This window comes from Neovison vison, chromosome 11 (genome assembly GCF_020171115.1).
Source record: "Neovison vison isolate M4711 chromosome 11, ASM_NN_V1, whole genome shotgun sequence".
Taxonomy (NCBI): Eukaryota; Metazoa; Chordata; class Mammalia; order Carnivora; family Mustelidae; genus Neogale; species Neogale vison.
This window is the reverse complement of record NC_058101.1, coordinates 68,883,028-68,899,390: the sequence shown is the minus strand read 5'-3', so window position 1 is coordinate 68,899,390 and position 16,363 is coordinate 68,883,028. Positions and strand designations below refer to the sequence as shown.

At 56.3% G+C, this 16,363-nt stretch overlaps 2 protein-coding genes across 3 annotated transcripts in view; one reads left to right on the top strand and one right to left on the bottom strand.

Moving 5' to 3' along the window:
* The window catches only part of PDE6B (phosphodiesterase 6B), a 32,639-nt gene extending 22,981 nt beyond the window's left edge, over nt 1–9,658 (top strand). Inside the window, exons 9-22 of one of the 2 annotated variants that reach the window (XM_044225715.1) lie at nt 615–764; nt 993–1,136; nt 1,588–1,653; nt 2,039–2,185; nt 3,392–3,499; nt 3,862–3,971; nt 4,166–4,253; nt 4,554–4,654; nt 4,891–4,998; nt 5,532–5,595; nt 5,907–5,981; nt 7,138–7,221; nt 8,438–8,594; nt 9,600–9,658. In XM_044225715.1, coding sequence (XP_044081650.1) covers nt 615–764; nt 993–1,136; nt 1,588–1,653; nt 2,039–2,185; nt 3,392–3,499; nt 3,862–3,971; nt 4,166–4,253; nt 4,554–4,654; nt 4,891–4,998; nt 5,532–5,595; nt 5,907–5,981; nt 7,138–7,221; nt 8,438–8,594; nt 9,600–9,658 — 1,461 coding nt within the window. Of the gene's footprint in view, nt 1–614; nt 765–992; nt 1,137–1,587; nt 1,654–2,038; nt 2,186–3,391; nt 3,500–3,861; nt 3,972–4,165; nt 4,254–4,553; nt 4,655–4,890; nt 4,999–5,531; nt 5,596–5,906; nt 5,982–7,137; nt 7,222–8,437; nt 8,595–9,596 lie in introns of both variants that reach the window. The other variant, XM_044225714.1, reaches the window with a different exon arrangement.
* Nucleotides 9,659–11,663: 2,005 nt separating this feature from the next.
* ATP5ME (ATP synthase membrane subunit e) lies at nt 11,664–13,404 on the bottom strand. The gene is made up of 4 exons (XM_044268005.1): nt 13,294–13,404; nt 12,895–12,949; nt 12,205–12,303; nt 11,664–11,742 (listed from the first exon to the last, which is right to left on the bottom strand). Exons 1-4 carry the CDS (start codon nt 13,327–13,329, stop codon nt 11,717–11,719), a joined length of 216 nt encoding a protein of 71 aa, XP_044123940.1. The 5' UTR covers nt 13,330–13,404; the 3' UTR covers nt 11,664–11,716.
* Nucleotides 13,405–16,363: the final 2,959 nt, after the last annotated feature.

Sequence of the window (16,363 nt, the reverse complement as noted above, 5' to 3'; positions counted from 1 at the left end):
GCAGACACACACTTCCAGGCACGGGTCTATGAGTAGGCAGGCGAGGCCAGACCACAAGGGGCTTTTCAAGTCTGCCCCTTGGATCCTCCTCCGGGGACACATGACCAGAGCAGGCTCTTTTCTGCTCTTTTCAAGTGGTCTCCAAGACTCTTCCAGGAACTGGCCACTACCCACCTTTCACTGGCCAGGTGTCAGTGGAATGTGACATGGGAACAGCAGCATATTTTGTGGGGCCCTCAGAATAGAATGCAATAATTCAACAATTATTATCAACATTAAGATCATGGCGGCAAAGACAATCAAGCGTGGGAGCCTCCTAAGACAGGGGATCCTGGGTGCCCGTAGGGGATCCTGGGTGCCCGCAGAATTCATACCATGAAGCTGCCCTGGGGGGCATAGAGCCCCAGTTCCATCTAGCGGGAGAAGTCACAACACAAACCCAGGGACATAGAGCTCTCACGCATGGCGGGGGGCGGGGGGTTAGCAGACAAGAGGAACGACCCAGTCACCACAGTTTGAGGGCAGAAGACATGAAATGGGTGCTTGCTGGGTGACAGGCCTGAGTCAGGGCCAGACCCAGAGGAGCGGGCATCTCTGGACACTTCTCCCTGTAGGAAGGGCCTCTGGACGACTCGGGGTGGGTCATCAAGAATGTCCTCTCCATGCCCATCGTCAACAAAAAGGAGGAGATTGTGGGGGTTGCAACATTCTACAACAGGAAAGACGGGAAGCCTTTTGACGAGCAGGATGAAGTCCTCATGGAGGTAAACACGTGTCACAGGGGCAGCTCTTGGAGGGATGCCTGTGTGATGGCATGGGACCCAGTCATGTGGAGACCCTTCCTACCACCTGCTTTAGCAGCGTGAGGCCCGAGGAGAGTGGGACCAGAGGAGCTGTGAGGGCCCTGGAGGATGCTTGAAAGCCCTCAGGGCACTGGAGCAGCACTCCACACACCAGGACACAGGGTGGTGACACTGCTGATGTGTCTGCAGTCCCTCACGCAGTTCCTGGGCTGGTCAGTGCTGAACACGGACACCTACGACAAGATGAATAAGCTGGAGAACCGCAAGGACATCGCCCAGGACATGGTTCTGTACCACGTGAGATGTGACAAGGACGAAATCCAGCTGATCCTGGTACCACTCCTGTCAGGCCCTGGTCCCCTTTCCTGCCCAGGGGGGAGGCAGGGCATCCCTGCAGTTGGGGCATATCCTGTGGTCAGAGGGCCGGGCTAGCCCTGGAGTCCTACGTGCTCTGCACAACCAGGGGCAGTCCCTCCCCTGCATCCTCAGCTGCGAGCAGGGATTGGTCAGAGCCCTCCTGGTCAGGCTGTGTGAGGACTCCCCCTGTTGTCCATGTGGAGAGCTTAGAACAGTGCCAGAGAGGCAAGGAGGGACACACAGGAAATGGGAGCCACTGTCACTTCTCTCCGAAGCTAGAAGCTCCAGCTGGGACTCCTGTCTTGTGCCTGATGTCACCTTGTCCCACACTCATGAGGGGTGTAGGTGACGCTGGCACCCTCTCCCATACTTATGAGGGGTATAGCTGACACTTACTCTGTCTCAACACAGCTGTCTTCTCTCTTAGCCAACAAGGGAACGCCTGGGGAAGGAGCCTGCCGACTGTGAGGAGGATGAGCTGGGGACAATCCTGGTCAGAATCTGACTCCCACCCCTCAGGTGGAGACTGGAGGGGCCTGAGGGTCGGGGGTGATTTCCTCAATCCTAGGAGACCTAAGCATGTCATCTGATGTTTGCTGCTGTCTGCATGTCTCTATGCCTGGGACGTGTGTGTGAGTGTGTGTGTGTGTGTGTGTGTGTGTGTGTGTGTGTGATATCTCCTAATGTGCCTATCTTTGCACCTGTTTCCCCGACAACAACTCTGTTCTCATGGTGGGTCCTGTGAGTGGCCAGCCACAGTCCAGAGCAGCTGGAAGGGCAGATGTCACCACAAACCTGGGACATCTAAAACTGGGCAAAGGATCCTGGGAGGGGAAGAGAAAAGCCTGCCTCCCTCAGCCCCACAATCCCTCCCACAGAAGGAAGTGTTGCCAGGGCCCACCAAGTTCGACATCTATGAGTTCCACTTCTCTGATCTGGAGTGCACAGAGCTGGAGCTGGTCAAATGTGGCATCCAGATGTACTACGAGCTGGGCGTGGTCCGAAAGTTCCAGATCCCTCAGGAGGTGGGGATGGGGTTTATAGGAAGGGGTCCAGATCCACTGGGACGTGGTGGGTTGTGGCAAGGGGTCCCAGATCCACTGGGATATGGGGGGGGTTGTAGCAAGGGGTCCCAGATCCACTGGGAGATAGAATTTGGACATGGTTAAGGGGTCCCAAGTCCCCCAAGAGGTGGGAGAGATGTGGTCAGAAGTCTTGGGACCTACAGAGAGTTTGGGGACAGCCATGTTCATTATAGAAACTGTGCCTAGCATAAATGATTGAATGGATGTATCAATGGTTAGATGGGTGGAGGGAATTTTAGGTCAATGGCTGTTCTAAACAATTTGACCATTAAGAGCATCATTAGGCAATAGTGGGATTTGGGCGTGGGATGGAGAGGAAACAGGAGCCCATGAGCTACAGAAAGCAAAAGCCATCTGCACAGTAAGAATGTAGAGAACCCCTTAAAGGTCATCCCAGGGTGGGGGGGTGGCCCTTCCAGCTCTGCCCTGAGCCCTGCTGCTTTCTGATAGTTTCCTGGCTGCTGTCCTGCCTCCACCTTCACACCTCAGGGAGTGTCTGCTTCCCCACCATGCAAGTGAGGGAACCGTCCCTCTTCGTGCCTCCTCTGAGAAAAGGTGCAGCACACTGGCATTTTCAAAAGAAATTTTACTACATACTAAAGGAAAACACAGAAGCAAAAAGCAGAGAAATGATTACTAGAATTTTTTAAAATTTCAGAATGATTTTCTGGCACCAAAACTCACAGCGGATGAGTAAGAGGCCCCTTCTGCCGGCACCCTGTTGTCCAGGGGTAAATGCTCTTGTAGGAGAAGGCTCACATGCCCGGGGCCTGCCCCTTCATCTCTGAACCCTTAGCCTCCATTTTATTTCTCCACTGTCCATGCCATGAGCCCACACATGGGCCATTCAAACAGAACTTTTCTTCCAAAACATTCCATACCTCTTGCCTGGGGTCTCCAAATTTGGGACTGGGCAATAGGTTGGAGGCCCCCTGCAAGCTGGAGCTCTTCTTAGCTTTGACACGGTCCCCTCCTGGTGTCCCTCTCAGGCTGCCCGCCACCACTCATCCACCCCATAGGTGTCCCACCCAGGAGAGTGGTCAGGGGCCAGCAGCATATGGCTGGGAGAGGAAGGACTCTCACACCAGGCTGTTGGGGGGACTCCTGCACCGTGCTCAGAGCCCATGCTCCTCCAACTCCCCTCAGGTCCTGGTGCGGTTTCTGTTTTCCGTGAGCAAAGGTTACCGGAGGATCACCTACCACAACTGGCGCCACGGCTTCAACGTGGCCCAGACCATGTTCACGCTACTCATGGTGCGTGTCCAGCATGGGCATGACAGGGGCCGCCCTTGCCCCCCTCCCACTGGGTCAGGCCTGTGAGGGGCAGGTGCTGGAGGGGGGTGCTCCTCTGCGAGCGAGGTGGGGGCCTTTGCGGGCAAAGAAAAGGAGGAGGTGGGGTGCACCTCCCACCCCAGGAGTGCAGGAGGGCCCCTGGGCTGAGGCAGGCAGTAGCATGAGGCCCTGACCCATCCCCACCCTTCCTGCATCCAGCCCACCGCCCCCCCCACCACACCCGCAGCGGGGAGGAGAGGGGAGGGGAGGGGAGGGGAGGGCAGAGAGGGGCAGGGCGGGGGAGACTACTGGAGCTGCACAGCTGTAGGGCCCTGTACCCTCAGACTGGGAAGCTGAAGAGCTACTACACGGACCTGGAGGCCTTTGCCATGGTGACCGCAGGCCTGTGCCACGACATCGACCACCGCGGCACCAACAACTTGTACCAGATGAAGTAGGCAGCACGCTGGGTGCCCGGGGTGTTCTGGGGGAGCATGTGTCCAGTGGCCCAGGGAGAGGCCAGCCCAGAGCTCACTGAGGGTTGGGGTGCACCTTCCCTGGCGAGCAGGGAACTGCAGGAGCACCCAGAGGCCAGAGCCTCTGTGGGGGCTTCTGGCCAAACTGATTCTAACGAAACCTCTGTAACAGATCCCAGAACCCCTTAGCCAAGCTCCACGGCTCCTCGATTTTGGAAAGGCATCACCTGGAGTTTGGGAAGTTCCTGCTCTCCGAGGAGGTTCGTGTCAGAATTTCTCCGTATTTATGCCTAACTGTCACTTGCACTCCTGGCCCTCCCTGGCCCAGCGCCCACGATGCCACAGGGCATTCTGACCAGGGGCTAGAGGAGGTTCGGCGGTGATAGGTGGGGTTTGAACGTGGAAATGCACCCACCACAGGGTGAGGTGGGCTCAGGTGTCTGGCAGTGGTGGATCTGGTGCAGGGTCTGGTGCCCAGGACCTGCGACCTGAGGGTAGGGCCAGATAGATGGTTCCTGGGAGGGGAAGGGACAGACTGGGAACCCTAACCCTTCCTGCAGTCCCTGAACATCTACCAGAACCTGAACCGGCGGCAGCACGAGCACGTGATCCATCTCATGGACATAGCCATCATCGCCACAGACTTGGCGCTCTACTTCAAGTGGGTGCAGCCGCCTTGTGGGAGGCGGGATGAGAACCTGGGGGGTCCTGGGGGTGGTAGGGTAGGGACCTGGAACTCCTAGAACACCCTTGCCAGCACAGCGGCCCTGCAAGGCCTGAGCTCTCTACCTCAGTTTCTCTCCCAGAAGGGTGGTGGGGTTAGGATCAAGGAGGAGTGGGGTATCCTGCATGGGGTGAGGAGGGGGTCAACTGTCTCTCTCTGTTCTTGGGGTTCAGGAAGAGGACGATGTTCCAGAAGATTGTGGATGAGTCTAAGAACTATGAGGACAGGAAGAGCTGGGTGGAGTACCTGTCCCTGGAGACGACCCGGAAGGAGATAGTCATGTGAGCTGTGGGGGCAGCAGGAGCCATCTCCATGCTGGCTAACCCTCATGTCCCCCCAACAAAGGAGAAGACACCAGGCCCCTGAATAATACACAAGAACAGCTCTTCTCTAAACAGCTTTGATGAAGCGTCAAAATGAAGCCTCTTACCTGTTCCTCGTTTTCAGGGGAGACAGGATTGGGGTCAGACAGTCCATTTCCTTAGTTTGTGGATTTGGCAATAATTCTTATTCATGAACCTTAACTGATGCATCTACAAAGTGGAGATTCAGAACTATGGTCCTCCGGGCCCATCCCAGAGATCCAACAAGGAAATGTATAAATCATGGGCACTGGGAGCTGCCCAGTGAAGACATGTTGGTTTTAGCTTATGGAGGCAAGGGGCGGGGGTGATGAATGAGGGTTAGGGTTGGAGTGGGTGTGTGTACAGTAGGAGGTCTACTAGTGGAAGGAGTGCCCAGAAGCAGAGGTGGAAGGGAGGGAGGGAGGGAGAGAGGCCAGCCTGGGCACACCTGGAGCTTCATCTTCCTGCAGGGCCATGATGATGACTGCATGTGACCTGTCTGCCATCACCAAGCCATGGGAAGTCCAGAGCAAGGTCAGAATTCATGCAGGGCCCCAGCCTCTTGTCATTGCCTCTTGCAATTGCATCTAGGAGAAGCCTGAGATGGGGGACAGAACCTTTGTTTGCAAGTAGCACTGAGGGCTGCCCCCCCTGCTCTGGGGCTGGACTCACGGCCACCATGTGGGCACACACCAACTGGTGTGCTCACTGGGCGGTAGGTCCAGCCTGAAGACTGGGGATCCCAGAGGGCCTGAGACAGAGAAGACTGAGGGCACTTTGTCAGTTTCTGACCAAGCGCTGAACTCAACAAGATCACTGACTTTTATGTACCCCCTGCCCACCAGGTTGCTCTGCTGGTGGCGGCTGAGTTCTGGGAACAGGGTGACTTGGAAAGGACAGTTCTGGATCAGCAGCCCATTGTGAGTGTTACTTCCAGAATCTTCTAACCCCACTGTGGTCTTTGGAAACCTCAGGCCTTGCTTGGTGCAAACAGGGAACCCCTGGGGATCTGGGGTGCTGGGACCTCAGGCTCACTTTGTGGGGTCCATCATATGACATGAGCTGACTATAAATTAGATGGCTCGGGATCTGGGTACAGTTGTAGGAAAAAATAGGGTTTAGGTAAAACTGTGATGCCCATGTGGAAATGGAAAGTCATTGTCAAAAGTGGTCAAGGCAGGCCATGACCATCTCCCAGGGCCTCCATGGCCCAGGCAGCCCCACAGTGAGCCTCAGCCAGGCTGAGAGCTGCTCCAGGAAGGCCTTCAAGTGGGGAGAGTGCTGTGCCAGAGAAGGCCAGTGGCAGGAGTCCAGGTGCCCTCACCGTGGTAGATGGAGGATGCTGAGATCTTTGGGTCAGCAATGTGGGTCCAGGAATATGCTGCTAGGCTACAGTGGAACCTGCATAGTATCCAAGGGGATGAGGACAGCATAGCATTGTCCAACAGAAGTTGGACAGAAGTTGGAAAGAGGGTTTGTCTTACAAGTAAATTCCAGTCAGTGGAGCTGCCTGATCATGGGGTGGAGAAGGCTTTGGGGCCAGAGACAGGCTGCAGGAAAGGGTGTCCTAACCAATCAGCCAAGTCGCTTGGGGACCAGGCAGGCCTCTAGTTCCTGCATGGCTCACCCTTGCAACATGGAGCTCCAGACAGTAGGTAGCTATGAAGGACAGACTAGCAGGGGACAGCCCAGGGGGTCTGGAGTAGGTGGACACCAAGGATAACCCGTCCAAGGGCCTCTGGATTTCGCCCTGCAGGGGTCTCAAGCCAGGTCTTCAGTTAGCACCATGGATAGCTCCCAAGAAAGTGGGAGGAAGGGGCTCCAGGACCTGAAACTGGGAGCATTATGGTGGACTCACGGTGGAACTACCAGATAACTCAGAGAAGGGGAAGGGCATTCTGACTGTCCCCCTATAAGGGCCAGCATCTATCAAGGCAGGCTAAGCCCCAAGACCAGAGGCTCCACTCATTCCATGGAAACTGCTTCATCTGTGTCTCTGTGGACATGTTCATCTGAGCCGGGTGGGGCTGAGTGAGACCTGCAGGCTCAGAAGAGGTTTCTCTGCTCCCCCCCAAGCCAATGATGGACCGGAACAAGGCAGCCGAGCTCCCCAAATTACAGGTTGGCTTCATCGACTTTGTGTGCACATTTGTATACAAGGTGAGCAGGCTGGTGTGGGGCCTGGCTGGGTTCACAGGAGTGGGGGGACTGGTGTGGGTTCACACGATAGCCTGGCCTGCCATAGCCCCTATTGCCTCATCCTTGCACTTAAAATCTGAAATCCTCAGTGTCATCCCAAGGAGTCCCTTCCCACCTTCCCCTCACCAGTTCCTCAGAAGCTCTTCATGCTTTCCCACAGGTCTCCACTCTCTGGGAGATCCTCCTCCCTCCATGAGGTCTCACCTCACGTGTCCCTTCCCCAGACCCCATCTAGCCACCCCCAATCATGGCCTACAGCGTATCTGTGGGTGCATCTGTTCAGTGCCTATGAACCCAGGGGGACAGCAATGGGTCCACCTGTCCCAGCTGGGAATGCCTTACCCAGCAAACACATGTTGCACTTGAGTGACCAGGGAACACTGTGCCAAGGACATGTGCTGTGACATCACAGCCCAGAGGACTGGTGAGGGAGTGTGTTGGGGGGTCTGACTGCAGAGCCCCTCCCAAGTGATGCCTGACACATCCATGGGCTCCATTCCATCTGATCCTGGGGGCTGTGAGGAGGAGGTTGTCTGCTTCTGAGTGAAGTCAGTCCTGATTGGGCCAGTCCACTCCCCACCTCGACCATCACGGCACCTGGGCTTCCCCTTACTCAAAGTTCAGCTCCCTTTGGCGCCCCCTCAGCAGGACTCTAAGTGCTGCAAAGGAAGGCAGAACCAGGATGAACAACCCAGTCCTGAAGGTCACAGGTTACAGCCCCACCGCAGCACCCCACTTCCACTGCCTTCCCCAAGTCCATCCACATGCTCCATGCTCGTGTGTGTGTGTGTGTGTGTGTGTGTGATGTGCATAGAAGAGCCCAGAGAAGGTGCTGCAAGACCAACCTGTCTGCCCGAGTCTTTCCACCCTCTCTGCCAAAGGACTCCCCTTCTGCCATTGATATTCTCTATTCCTGGGGTCCTCACCCCACTAAGACCACCTGTGCCCTTCCATCCTCTCTTCTCCATTTCCAGGGCTTTGCTGGGAAAGTGACATCTCATCCCTTCTCCCTCAGACAGGTCCCCTCCCAAGTTCTCCTCTTGGGTGAGCAGGGCAGGGTGGTGAGGGACAGGTTGGCGTCAGCAAGGGCCAAGACATGGGGAGGCCACCTGCCCCAGATGCTTAGAACACTCAGGAGGTGTGACACAACTTCTTGATTCCCTGTCTTCCTGTCCAGGAGTTTTCCCGTTTCCATGAAGAGATCCTGCCTATGTTCGACCGACTACAGAACAACAGGAAGGAGTGGAAGGCCCTGGCTGACGAGTATGAGGCCAAAGTTAAGGCCCTAGAAGAGCAGAAGCAGCAACAGGAGGAAAAGACAACAGCCAAGAAAGGTCTGGGCTGCAGGGCGGGTGTTTGGTTAGTCCCCACATGGAAGTGTGTGAAGGGATGAGGTTAAACAAGAAGGGCAGGTGGCAGATGGTGCTGGGGCTGGTGTGCTCAGGCTCCTCCCTGCAGAGGCAGCCGTCCCTCGGGATTGGGCCTGACTGCAGGATCTCCTTGTTCCTTGCCAGGGACTCTCATTTTCTCTAAAGAAGTAACTATTTGAATGTTACTTCCGTTATAAAGGGAGGAAAGCCCAGGTGAAACATTGGGAATTCTCAACAGCTATTTCTTCCACCATCAGGCAGCAGTTCCCTCCTAATTAACTTAGGAAAATCTACCTCCACTTCCATCTACCCTCAGAAACAAAACAGAAGACCTAAGGGCGCATATCTGACTCCAGCTCAGGTCATGATCTCGGGGTCCCGGCTGGAGCCTCCCCAGTGGGCTCCGCGCTCAGCAGGGAGCCTGTTTGTTCCTCTGCCCTTCCCTCTGCTTGTGCGCACACGCGCATACTCTCAAACGAATAAAATCTTAAAAAAAAAAAAAAAAGACCTAAAAAAAGAAAATACGGGAGCTAAGAGTCAAGCGTACATGACATCTCCCCCTTTACTGCGTCAGAGCCTTTCCCTACTCAACCCCACCCCTGCCTGCTGTTTTGGTAATGTGGCTCACGTGGCTTCATTGTAAGGAATCATCATGCGGCCTAGACAGAATCCTTGACATTGTTGCCTTGGTATTTGCCTGTGTGTGGCCACTGTGGCCCTGGGACTTTTGCTATTTCCTGCCGTGGGGAAGAAACCTATGTCAAGTCGTGGGGGTTGTGGGGGCACCGGAACTAAAAGTGTCATGAGAGCTAAGATAAGAAAGGCTGAGCCCTGGCTAGGCTAATCAGCTCAGGCTTCCCACAGGTCCCACACTCTGCCCTCCCTCTCACGGGGCTGGCAGAGGACACAGGGCAGGAGAGGCGGGGCCGGCAGACACAGTCCTCTCACCCTCATTCTCTCTTGCAGCAGGCACAGAGATTTGCAACGGCGGCCCAGCACCCAAGTCTTCGACCTGCTGCATCCTGTGAGCTGGTCCATGGGTTCTGACGGTGCCCCAATCCGTTCACCCGCTGGGACCCCACCTCCAACCATTTGCTACAGGAGGTTAGGAAGCCCAAGAAAAGGACTGAAGACAATTTTGGATATTTTGATTTTTTTAAAGATTTATGTTTTTATATTGGGGCACCTGGGTGACTCAGTGGATTAAGCCTCTGCCTTCAGCTCAGGTCATGATCTAAGGGATTTCGTGCTCTCTGCTCAGCAGGGAGCCTGCTTCCCCCTCTCTCTTTGCCTGCCTCTGCCTACTTGTGATGTCAAATAAATAAAATCTTAAAAAAAAAAAAAAAAAGGTTTTTGGGGGCGCCTGGGTGGCTCAGTGGGTTAAGCCTCTGCCTTTGGCTCAGGTCATGATCTCAGGGTCATGGGATCAAGCCCCACATCAGGCTCCCTGTTCAGCAGGTAGCCCGCTTTCCCCTCTCTGCCTGCCTCTCTGCCTCTTATGACACCTCTCTCTCTGTTAAATAAAATCTTTAAAAAAAAATTTTTTTTATAAAGTCAACTACAAATACACTTTAGCGTCCTTTACACTCATCCGTCTTTTAGAAACACAGCAATACCACAGAGAGACGTTTGGAAAGGGTCTGTGACCTGCGTGTCTGAAAGCACTGGGTGAGGTCCACAGGCGCACATGTAATGTGTATATGGGTAGACGAGATACACATATGTTGTTACCTATCTGGTTCCGGGGCAAATAGGGCCAGAAATTTAGAATAAAATAAAAACAAGTTGCCCTTTTCTTTAATGCAGCAGCAGTTGTGGTGGAGGGCACATCATGTCTAACCTAGGAGAAAGTTCTGCCACAAAGGTCAAGGCCATGAGTGACCTGAGCAAAAACACCTGGAACAGCCCTCTGCACTGAGGTCAAGGGGGCACCCTGCCACAGCTGGGGTCTGCCCAAGTCCTACACCAGTGAGGGTTCCCTTAGTGTTCCCTTAGTGCACCAGCAAAGCCACACCCAAACACATGACTACCACATGAAATGGGTACTACTTACCTGGTAGAAGCTAAGAACTTTTCAGATCCTGACCACGTGAGCTCCAAATCATTCATTCCCAACACTGGACACCTTACCCCACAGTAAACTCCACTCAGCTGCCTGATTAGACAGGCTGTGGAAAAGCCAGTTTGGATGCCACGCAAGCCCACCCCGAGGCCCTGAGCTCCTGGGCAGAGGGGGTTGGGGAGAGAACGGGGTGGGGGACACCAACACCCCCCACAGCCATGCAGTCACAGCAAGGAGACAATTTCCATCTCAGCAGGGAGACCCGGTGACAGTCCATGATTAGGGCACCAGCCAACAACTCCAGAAGGAACTGAGCTGGGCTCACTCAGCCTTCAACTTAACTAAAACCAAGGCTTTCAAGTGCTTATCCACTGTTTCTCATCCAGCACCACCCCCCCATTTGCAAAAGAAATCATTTTACCAGCGAAATTTGTGCCAGGCCTATGACTGGGAAGTGGCCCCATTACAACATGAGTCAGAGGGGCAGAACGCGGCCATCAGTTCAGCAAGAGCCCAAGCCCACTGCAGAGCTTTATGCAGCACCCCAGCCTGATCCTCAAAAGGTCACAGGCCTTCCTTAGGGTCAAGGGGAGGGTTCCCGACAAGGGGAGAGAGATCCAGGTCCCATCAGTAACGGCATCAGGCCACCTCCCACCCCGCTTTTGTACTGTCCATCAAAGGGTCTGGGCCAGAGCTCACTGAAGACCAAGCAGCAGCCACAACACCCAAGCTGCCTGTGTCTGGGATAAACTGCTCCCTTTGGGGGTTCCCCAGTCAGACACCTCAGAGAACAGGTGGTGGGAATTTCTGTGTTCCCTGCCCATTTGTGCCCTGGACCATGCGTCTGAGAAGGTCCATTCTTCTGAAACCCACTTCCCAGCCCACCCCACCCCCTACATAAATGGAGGACAGAGCACAACTGCGGAGCTTGAATCTAGAAATCAGACAACTGACGACAGTACAGGAGAGCATCAGACAACAAAGAAAGCTTTATTCATCCACACCGTTCCAGAGAAAGGCAGCCTCACTTTAGTATGCTGTCATCTTGGGCTGAAAGGTTCAAAGGAAAATATTCGTGTTATTATACACTCAGGCGATCCAAAAGGACCACTTCGCACGTTCGGTGCTCAACAACCCAGGATATGGCTACAGTGGAAGCCCAGCCGTATGCTGCCTCAACTCTTGTCCCTGCGCGCTCTGACTGCAGCCTGCCATGGCAGTAGGTGGGGGACGATGCCTGGTTCTGGTTCTATGGGCCTCTGAGGGTGGCACATTCCCAAACAACTCCCCTCCAACGCCCAGAGATCTGGGCCTTGCCCAAGGCAAGGTGTCACCGTGTCCCCCCACATCCACGGACCTGCTGCATCTCTCCCTCCCCCAGAGGCCCCGCTGGCCAGTGCTGGGAGAAAGGAGGCAGCTCCTCCCCCTACTGCGGGGCTCGCCTGAAGCAGCACCTGTACGTTTCTAAACCCAGGCAAAGGACCAAACTTTCAGATACACTCAGTCCAGTACCTTCTGCCAATTCTCTCTCAATCCGTTTCCGTTCATCCTCCTTCTTTTTCTCCTCAGCGGCTATCCTCCTCTCCTCTTCTGCCCGAGGTTTCAGGTAACCTGTGTAAGGAAAGCGTGAATATGGAGAGGTACTTTCAGTGTCTTCACAGAAACACGTAAAAGGAATTTAGTGCCCCGTGAATGCCTGACCCGTGTGCTTCCCACTCCTCTCTCTCGGCGTGGGTCAAGGCCTGACTAGAGCTCAGCAGAGTGCACAACCGGGAGGGCAAATGCAGGGGCCGCGCCACCTGACCAGACCTCTGCTCAGCAATCTGGGCCACCCGAGGCTACTCGCATCTGACCACGACACTCCTCCAGCACTCACCTGGCACCCCAGTTTTCAACAAGAACTAGCTGCTTTCCAGCTCCCCCGGGTGCCCAACATAAGAATGCACTTTGGGTCCTAACCACCTGCGCTAATCGCAAAGCGACCTACACACCTGCCGCGGCAGTGCTCCGTGGTCAAGCTCGCTCGGGTTCCTGGGGCTGGCGCCTCCCAACCCTGTCCCCCCTTGCCCTTCGCTGGGGTTTACGAGACGGCTCTGGAGAGGCCCCCCCCCCCACACACACCCCACCCCCCGCCTGTGAGAAGCCCCAGGGTTTCCCCTGCCGTCCACCAAGATAGCGGCACCGCCAGCCGTGGTCACTCACTGTAGCGCTTGGCCCCGTACGCCATGCCGAGGAACAGGGCGGAGTAGCGGCCCAGCTGCGGAGAGAAGTTGGTCAAAGGCGGGGCCGGGGCGCCGGGGGCGCGGGTCCCGGGGAGTGGGGTTCCCAGCCCGCGGGGTCGGGGCGCAGGACGGGGGCCCCGGGAGCGTGGGGACCGGGCGTAGGGTGGTGGTGATGCTAGTTCCAAGCCCAAGAGATCCGGGCGCAGGGAGAGAGTCCCGGGAGCGCGGGTCCCGGGGGTGGGGTTCCCAGCTCGCGCGGGTCCCGGGGGTGAGGGGAGTGGGAGTGAGGGGTCGCACCCGCGGGGGCGCGGGTCCCGGGTTCCTTGGGGTCGCGCACGTGGAGCCGAGCACCCGGTGACGGCCGCAAACCCTAATTCACCTTGATGAGCGGGGAGACTTGCACAGGCGGCACCATCTTGCCCGTAACCTTCACGCCGGAAGCACAATCCGCGGAGGACGCTGCAGGGCCGGGCAAGCTGCGGACGCGTAAAAGCGTACAAGGGCAAACGCATGCGCCGTCAGGGGTGAACAGGACATGGACTGCGCCCCCCGGTGGACGGAGGTGGAACGCGCCTGCCCTCTAGGGGAGGGGATCACGCGAGGCGCGCGGCTCGCGACCAGCTGCGCATGCGCGACTGCGGGAGCCGCAGGTGTAGGTTGGGCAGCGGGGGCGGCTTTTGCCAGGGATGTGGAACCTCGGCCTACCCTCATGTTCCCTGCAGCCCCTGATGTTGTCAGGCCAGGATGAAATCAATGGAGCGCGCCCATTATAAGTCCATATATTTGAAAAATATCAGCCAGGCACACAAAGTGTAAAATAGATTGTTCTCTATTCTCCTGTAGTGTGTGGTCTCTCCAGTCAGGACTGGTGAGTCGGGGAAGGAGCCCCCATTCCCGCCCCGCGGCTGGAGTGCAGCCTTCAGCTACATCCAGGCCCATGACCAACCCAGGTCAGCCACAAGGACTGCCCAGGAAGAGCCCATGGTCCAGTCAGAGGTTTTGGGCTGGGAATCCAGGGTCTGCGGACTGATGTGACCTGAGTGCAGGCCCCCTTGCCCCAGGCCTCTTACCCGGTTGGGGTGGGGGAGGCTGTTGTGGCCAACCCCTCTGGACTCAGACTAATCATGGTGGCCTCAGGACCCATTCCTGGGACGGCACTGCCTTCGGTGTCCCTTACGACTGCCGCCACCTCCCAGTTCCAGTCCCCCAGTGGAGTAGAGCTTCCTCACTGCAGGATTCTCTCCAGCACAGGGGGCTGGGGTCTTCCTGGGAAGGGCACCCTTGTAGAGCCTGCTCCCTGGTTCCAGCCCTGGGGACCCTGCCGTCCCCAGCTCCAAGGTCCGCCTCAACCAGGGCTTCAGGGACCACTGAACCTCCAGATGGGCCCTCCTTCTCTCACTTCTGCTGCTCACGGTGGGCGGGGGAGGAAGCCACACCTGTGAGTCACTGTGTCCCACTCTGAGTTGCTGCTGGTCTCCCCCACTTCTGAGGTTAGCCCTGGCAAAGACATGACCAGGTCAGCCACAGGTGTGCAGTGGGGCTACCCAAAGATGGAGCAGTGGTGGTCAGAGAGCTTCCCAGCTGTGCTGGCTGTGCTGACACATGGTTCCCAAAGCAACCAGGTTTGTGTTGGGGGGAAGGAGGCAAGGCTGGCAAGAGAACCACTCATCCCCCTGGGCCCTGCGCTGCTCCAGAAAGAAGCTCCCTGAGAACCAGAGCTTAGGGCTCACTAGGGCCCCTGGTATGCCAGAGGGGAGCCCACTTTTCCTCAGTCTTCCAAACCCTCTTGTCTCCTGAGAGAACTTAACTATAAATCTAAAGGGAATGGAATGCAGAGACAAAAAAACTGCATGGCACGAAGCAGTTCAGTATATATGCCTGCAGGGGAGGCCCTTCCAGCCACCTCCAGGGTCCTGGGCCCTTTGCTCTGCAGCTCATTCTGGAGTCCTGGCTCTAGGCCTCCCGCTGAGAAGCTGGAACACCGCCTGCGTTGTTACCTGGGCTGAGGGTGGGAACAGGGAGGCCCATCTTGTAGGGCCACCAGGCTCTTGTCTGAGCTCTCTGAGGACCTCTGCCTGATACCATCCATGGCTGCCTCTGCCAGGCCTGGGGTTGAGGGAAGTCCTTCCCAAGCCCCTCATTGCTCCCTGAGGGCGCTGTAAGCACACATTGACCCCAAATGGCACAAAATAAACCTCTTCAACCAACATGGGTGTGGCGATGCTGAGTGCACACCCCCCACTCCCACCCCATCCCCACTCTTGCCCTTGAGCATCTAGGCAGATGACCTCAGCTGATAAATATGTTCTTCCTTCCCTGGATATTAAAATAAACAAGACTCCTCAGCAGCTCCTGCTTCCAGAATCAAAAATAAGTGTCTCTTGGGCTGAAGGTGAGGCCACATGTTGGTAGGGGACCACCTAACAGTAGCTTCCAGTGGGGCAGGGTGGGAGGATTGGTAGGGGGGGGACACACAGGTACACATGCCACACATGCGGAAGACCCCTGAAGCTGGGGGAGACTCACTCTGGCCCTAGGCCCTTCCTGAGGGCTAAGGGGGCTCCAATCTGGCTCGGACCACAGGAACCACTGGCTGACACCTCTGCACCTGTCAGGGCCAGCTGTCCACTCTGAATCCTGATATTCTCTCTGGAGCCAGGCTCCATGGCTATCTTTAGTGCTGCCAGCCCAGGAAACCTCCCCAGGGGCTCTGCCCGTGTCTTCTGGCCTTTCCCACATCAGGGGCCTTCTGAGCACAGATCCTGTATGCCTTCCCTTCTCAATGTGGTGGTCCCAATCCTCCAGCCCTCCTAGGGTCTCTCCAAGCCACCACCGTCAAAACCTGCCCAACTGGGAGTACAGCCCAGCCCAGGTTTCCCACGTTAGTCATGTGTTCTGCCTCTGGAAATCCTCCAGGCAGAATTCCAGGAGCTCCCAGTTCCCCCCTGGTGGGTCATGCCTCTCTAAGGTCCACAGGGTGTCTGTTGTCCCATACTCAGTGCAGGCAAATGGTGGGCGGCCCCTGGGATCACAGAGGTGTCATATGACTGCAAGAGTATGCCCCCGGGGGCAGGACCCCTGCCACGGTGGCACTCACATGTGATGTGGTTCCCAGGTGTGCCCTAGGGGATCCCTGCTGTTGATGCCTCCCCCCAAGGTGTAGGTACAAGGGGCTCTGAGGGCTTGTTCTCTGGGTGTGAAATTACAGTCCTGACTACCCACTTCATTCTGTCTCCAGGCCTTCTCCTAACTCTCACCCTTTCGTTCCTCTAGCCTGTACTCCCCACAGCCCAGGACTAGGGCACCCAGCCACTGACCCTGTGCTGACCACTAATATCTATCTGCCCCACCACACACAGGCACCTAGGCCAGCTCCCCTCCCCAGACTCTGCCTGCTGGGCCATAATGTAGTGGGGAAACCTGTCTGAATGCTGGCCCAGGGCCCATCC

Excerpts from the sequence above, each read along its gene's own strand:
- ATP5ME (XM_044268005.1), bottom strand. The coding sequence starts at position 13,329 with ATGGTGCCGCCTGTGCAAGTCTCCCCGCTCATCAAG. Across the intron at positions 12,950-13,293 it reads AAGTCTCCCCGCTCATCAAG|CTGGGCCGCTACTCCGCCCT; the intron begins GTGAATTAGGGT and ends TTCTCTCCGCAG. Across the intron at positions 11,743-12,204 it reads TGAGAGAGAATTGGCAGAAG|CCCAAGATGACAGCATACTA; the intron begins GTACTGGACTGA and ends TGAACCTTTCAG.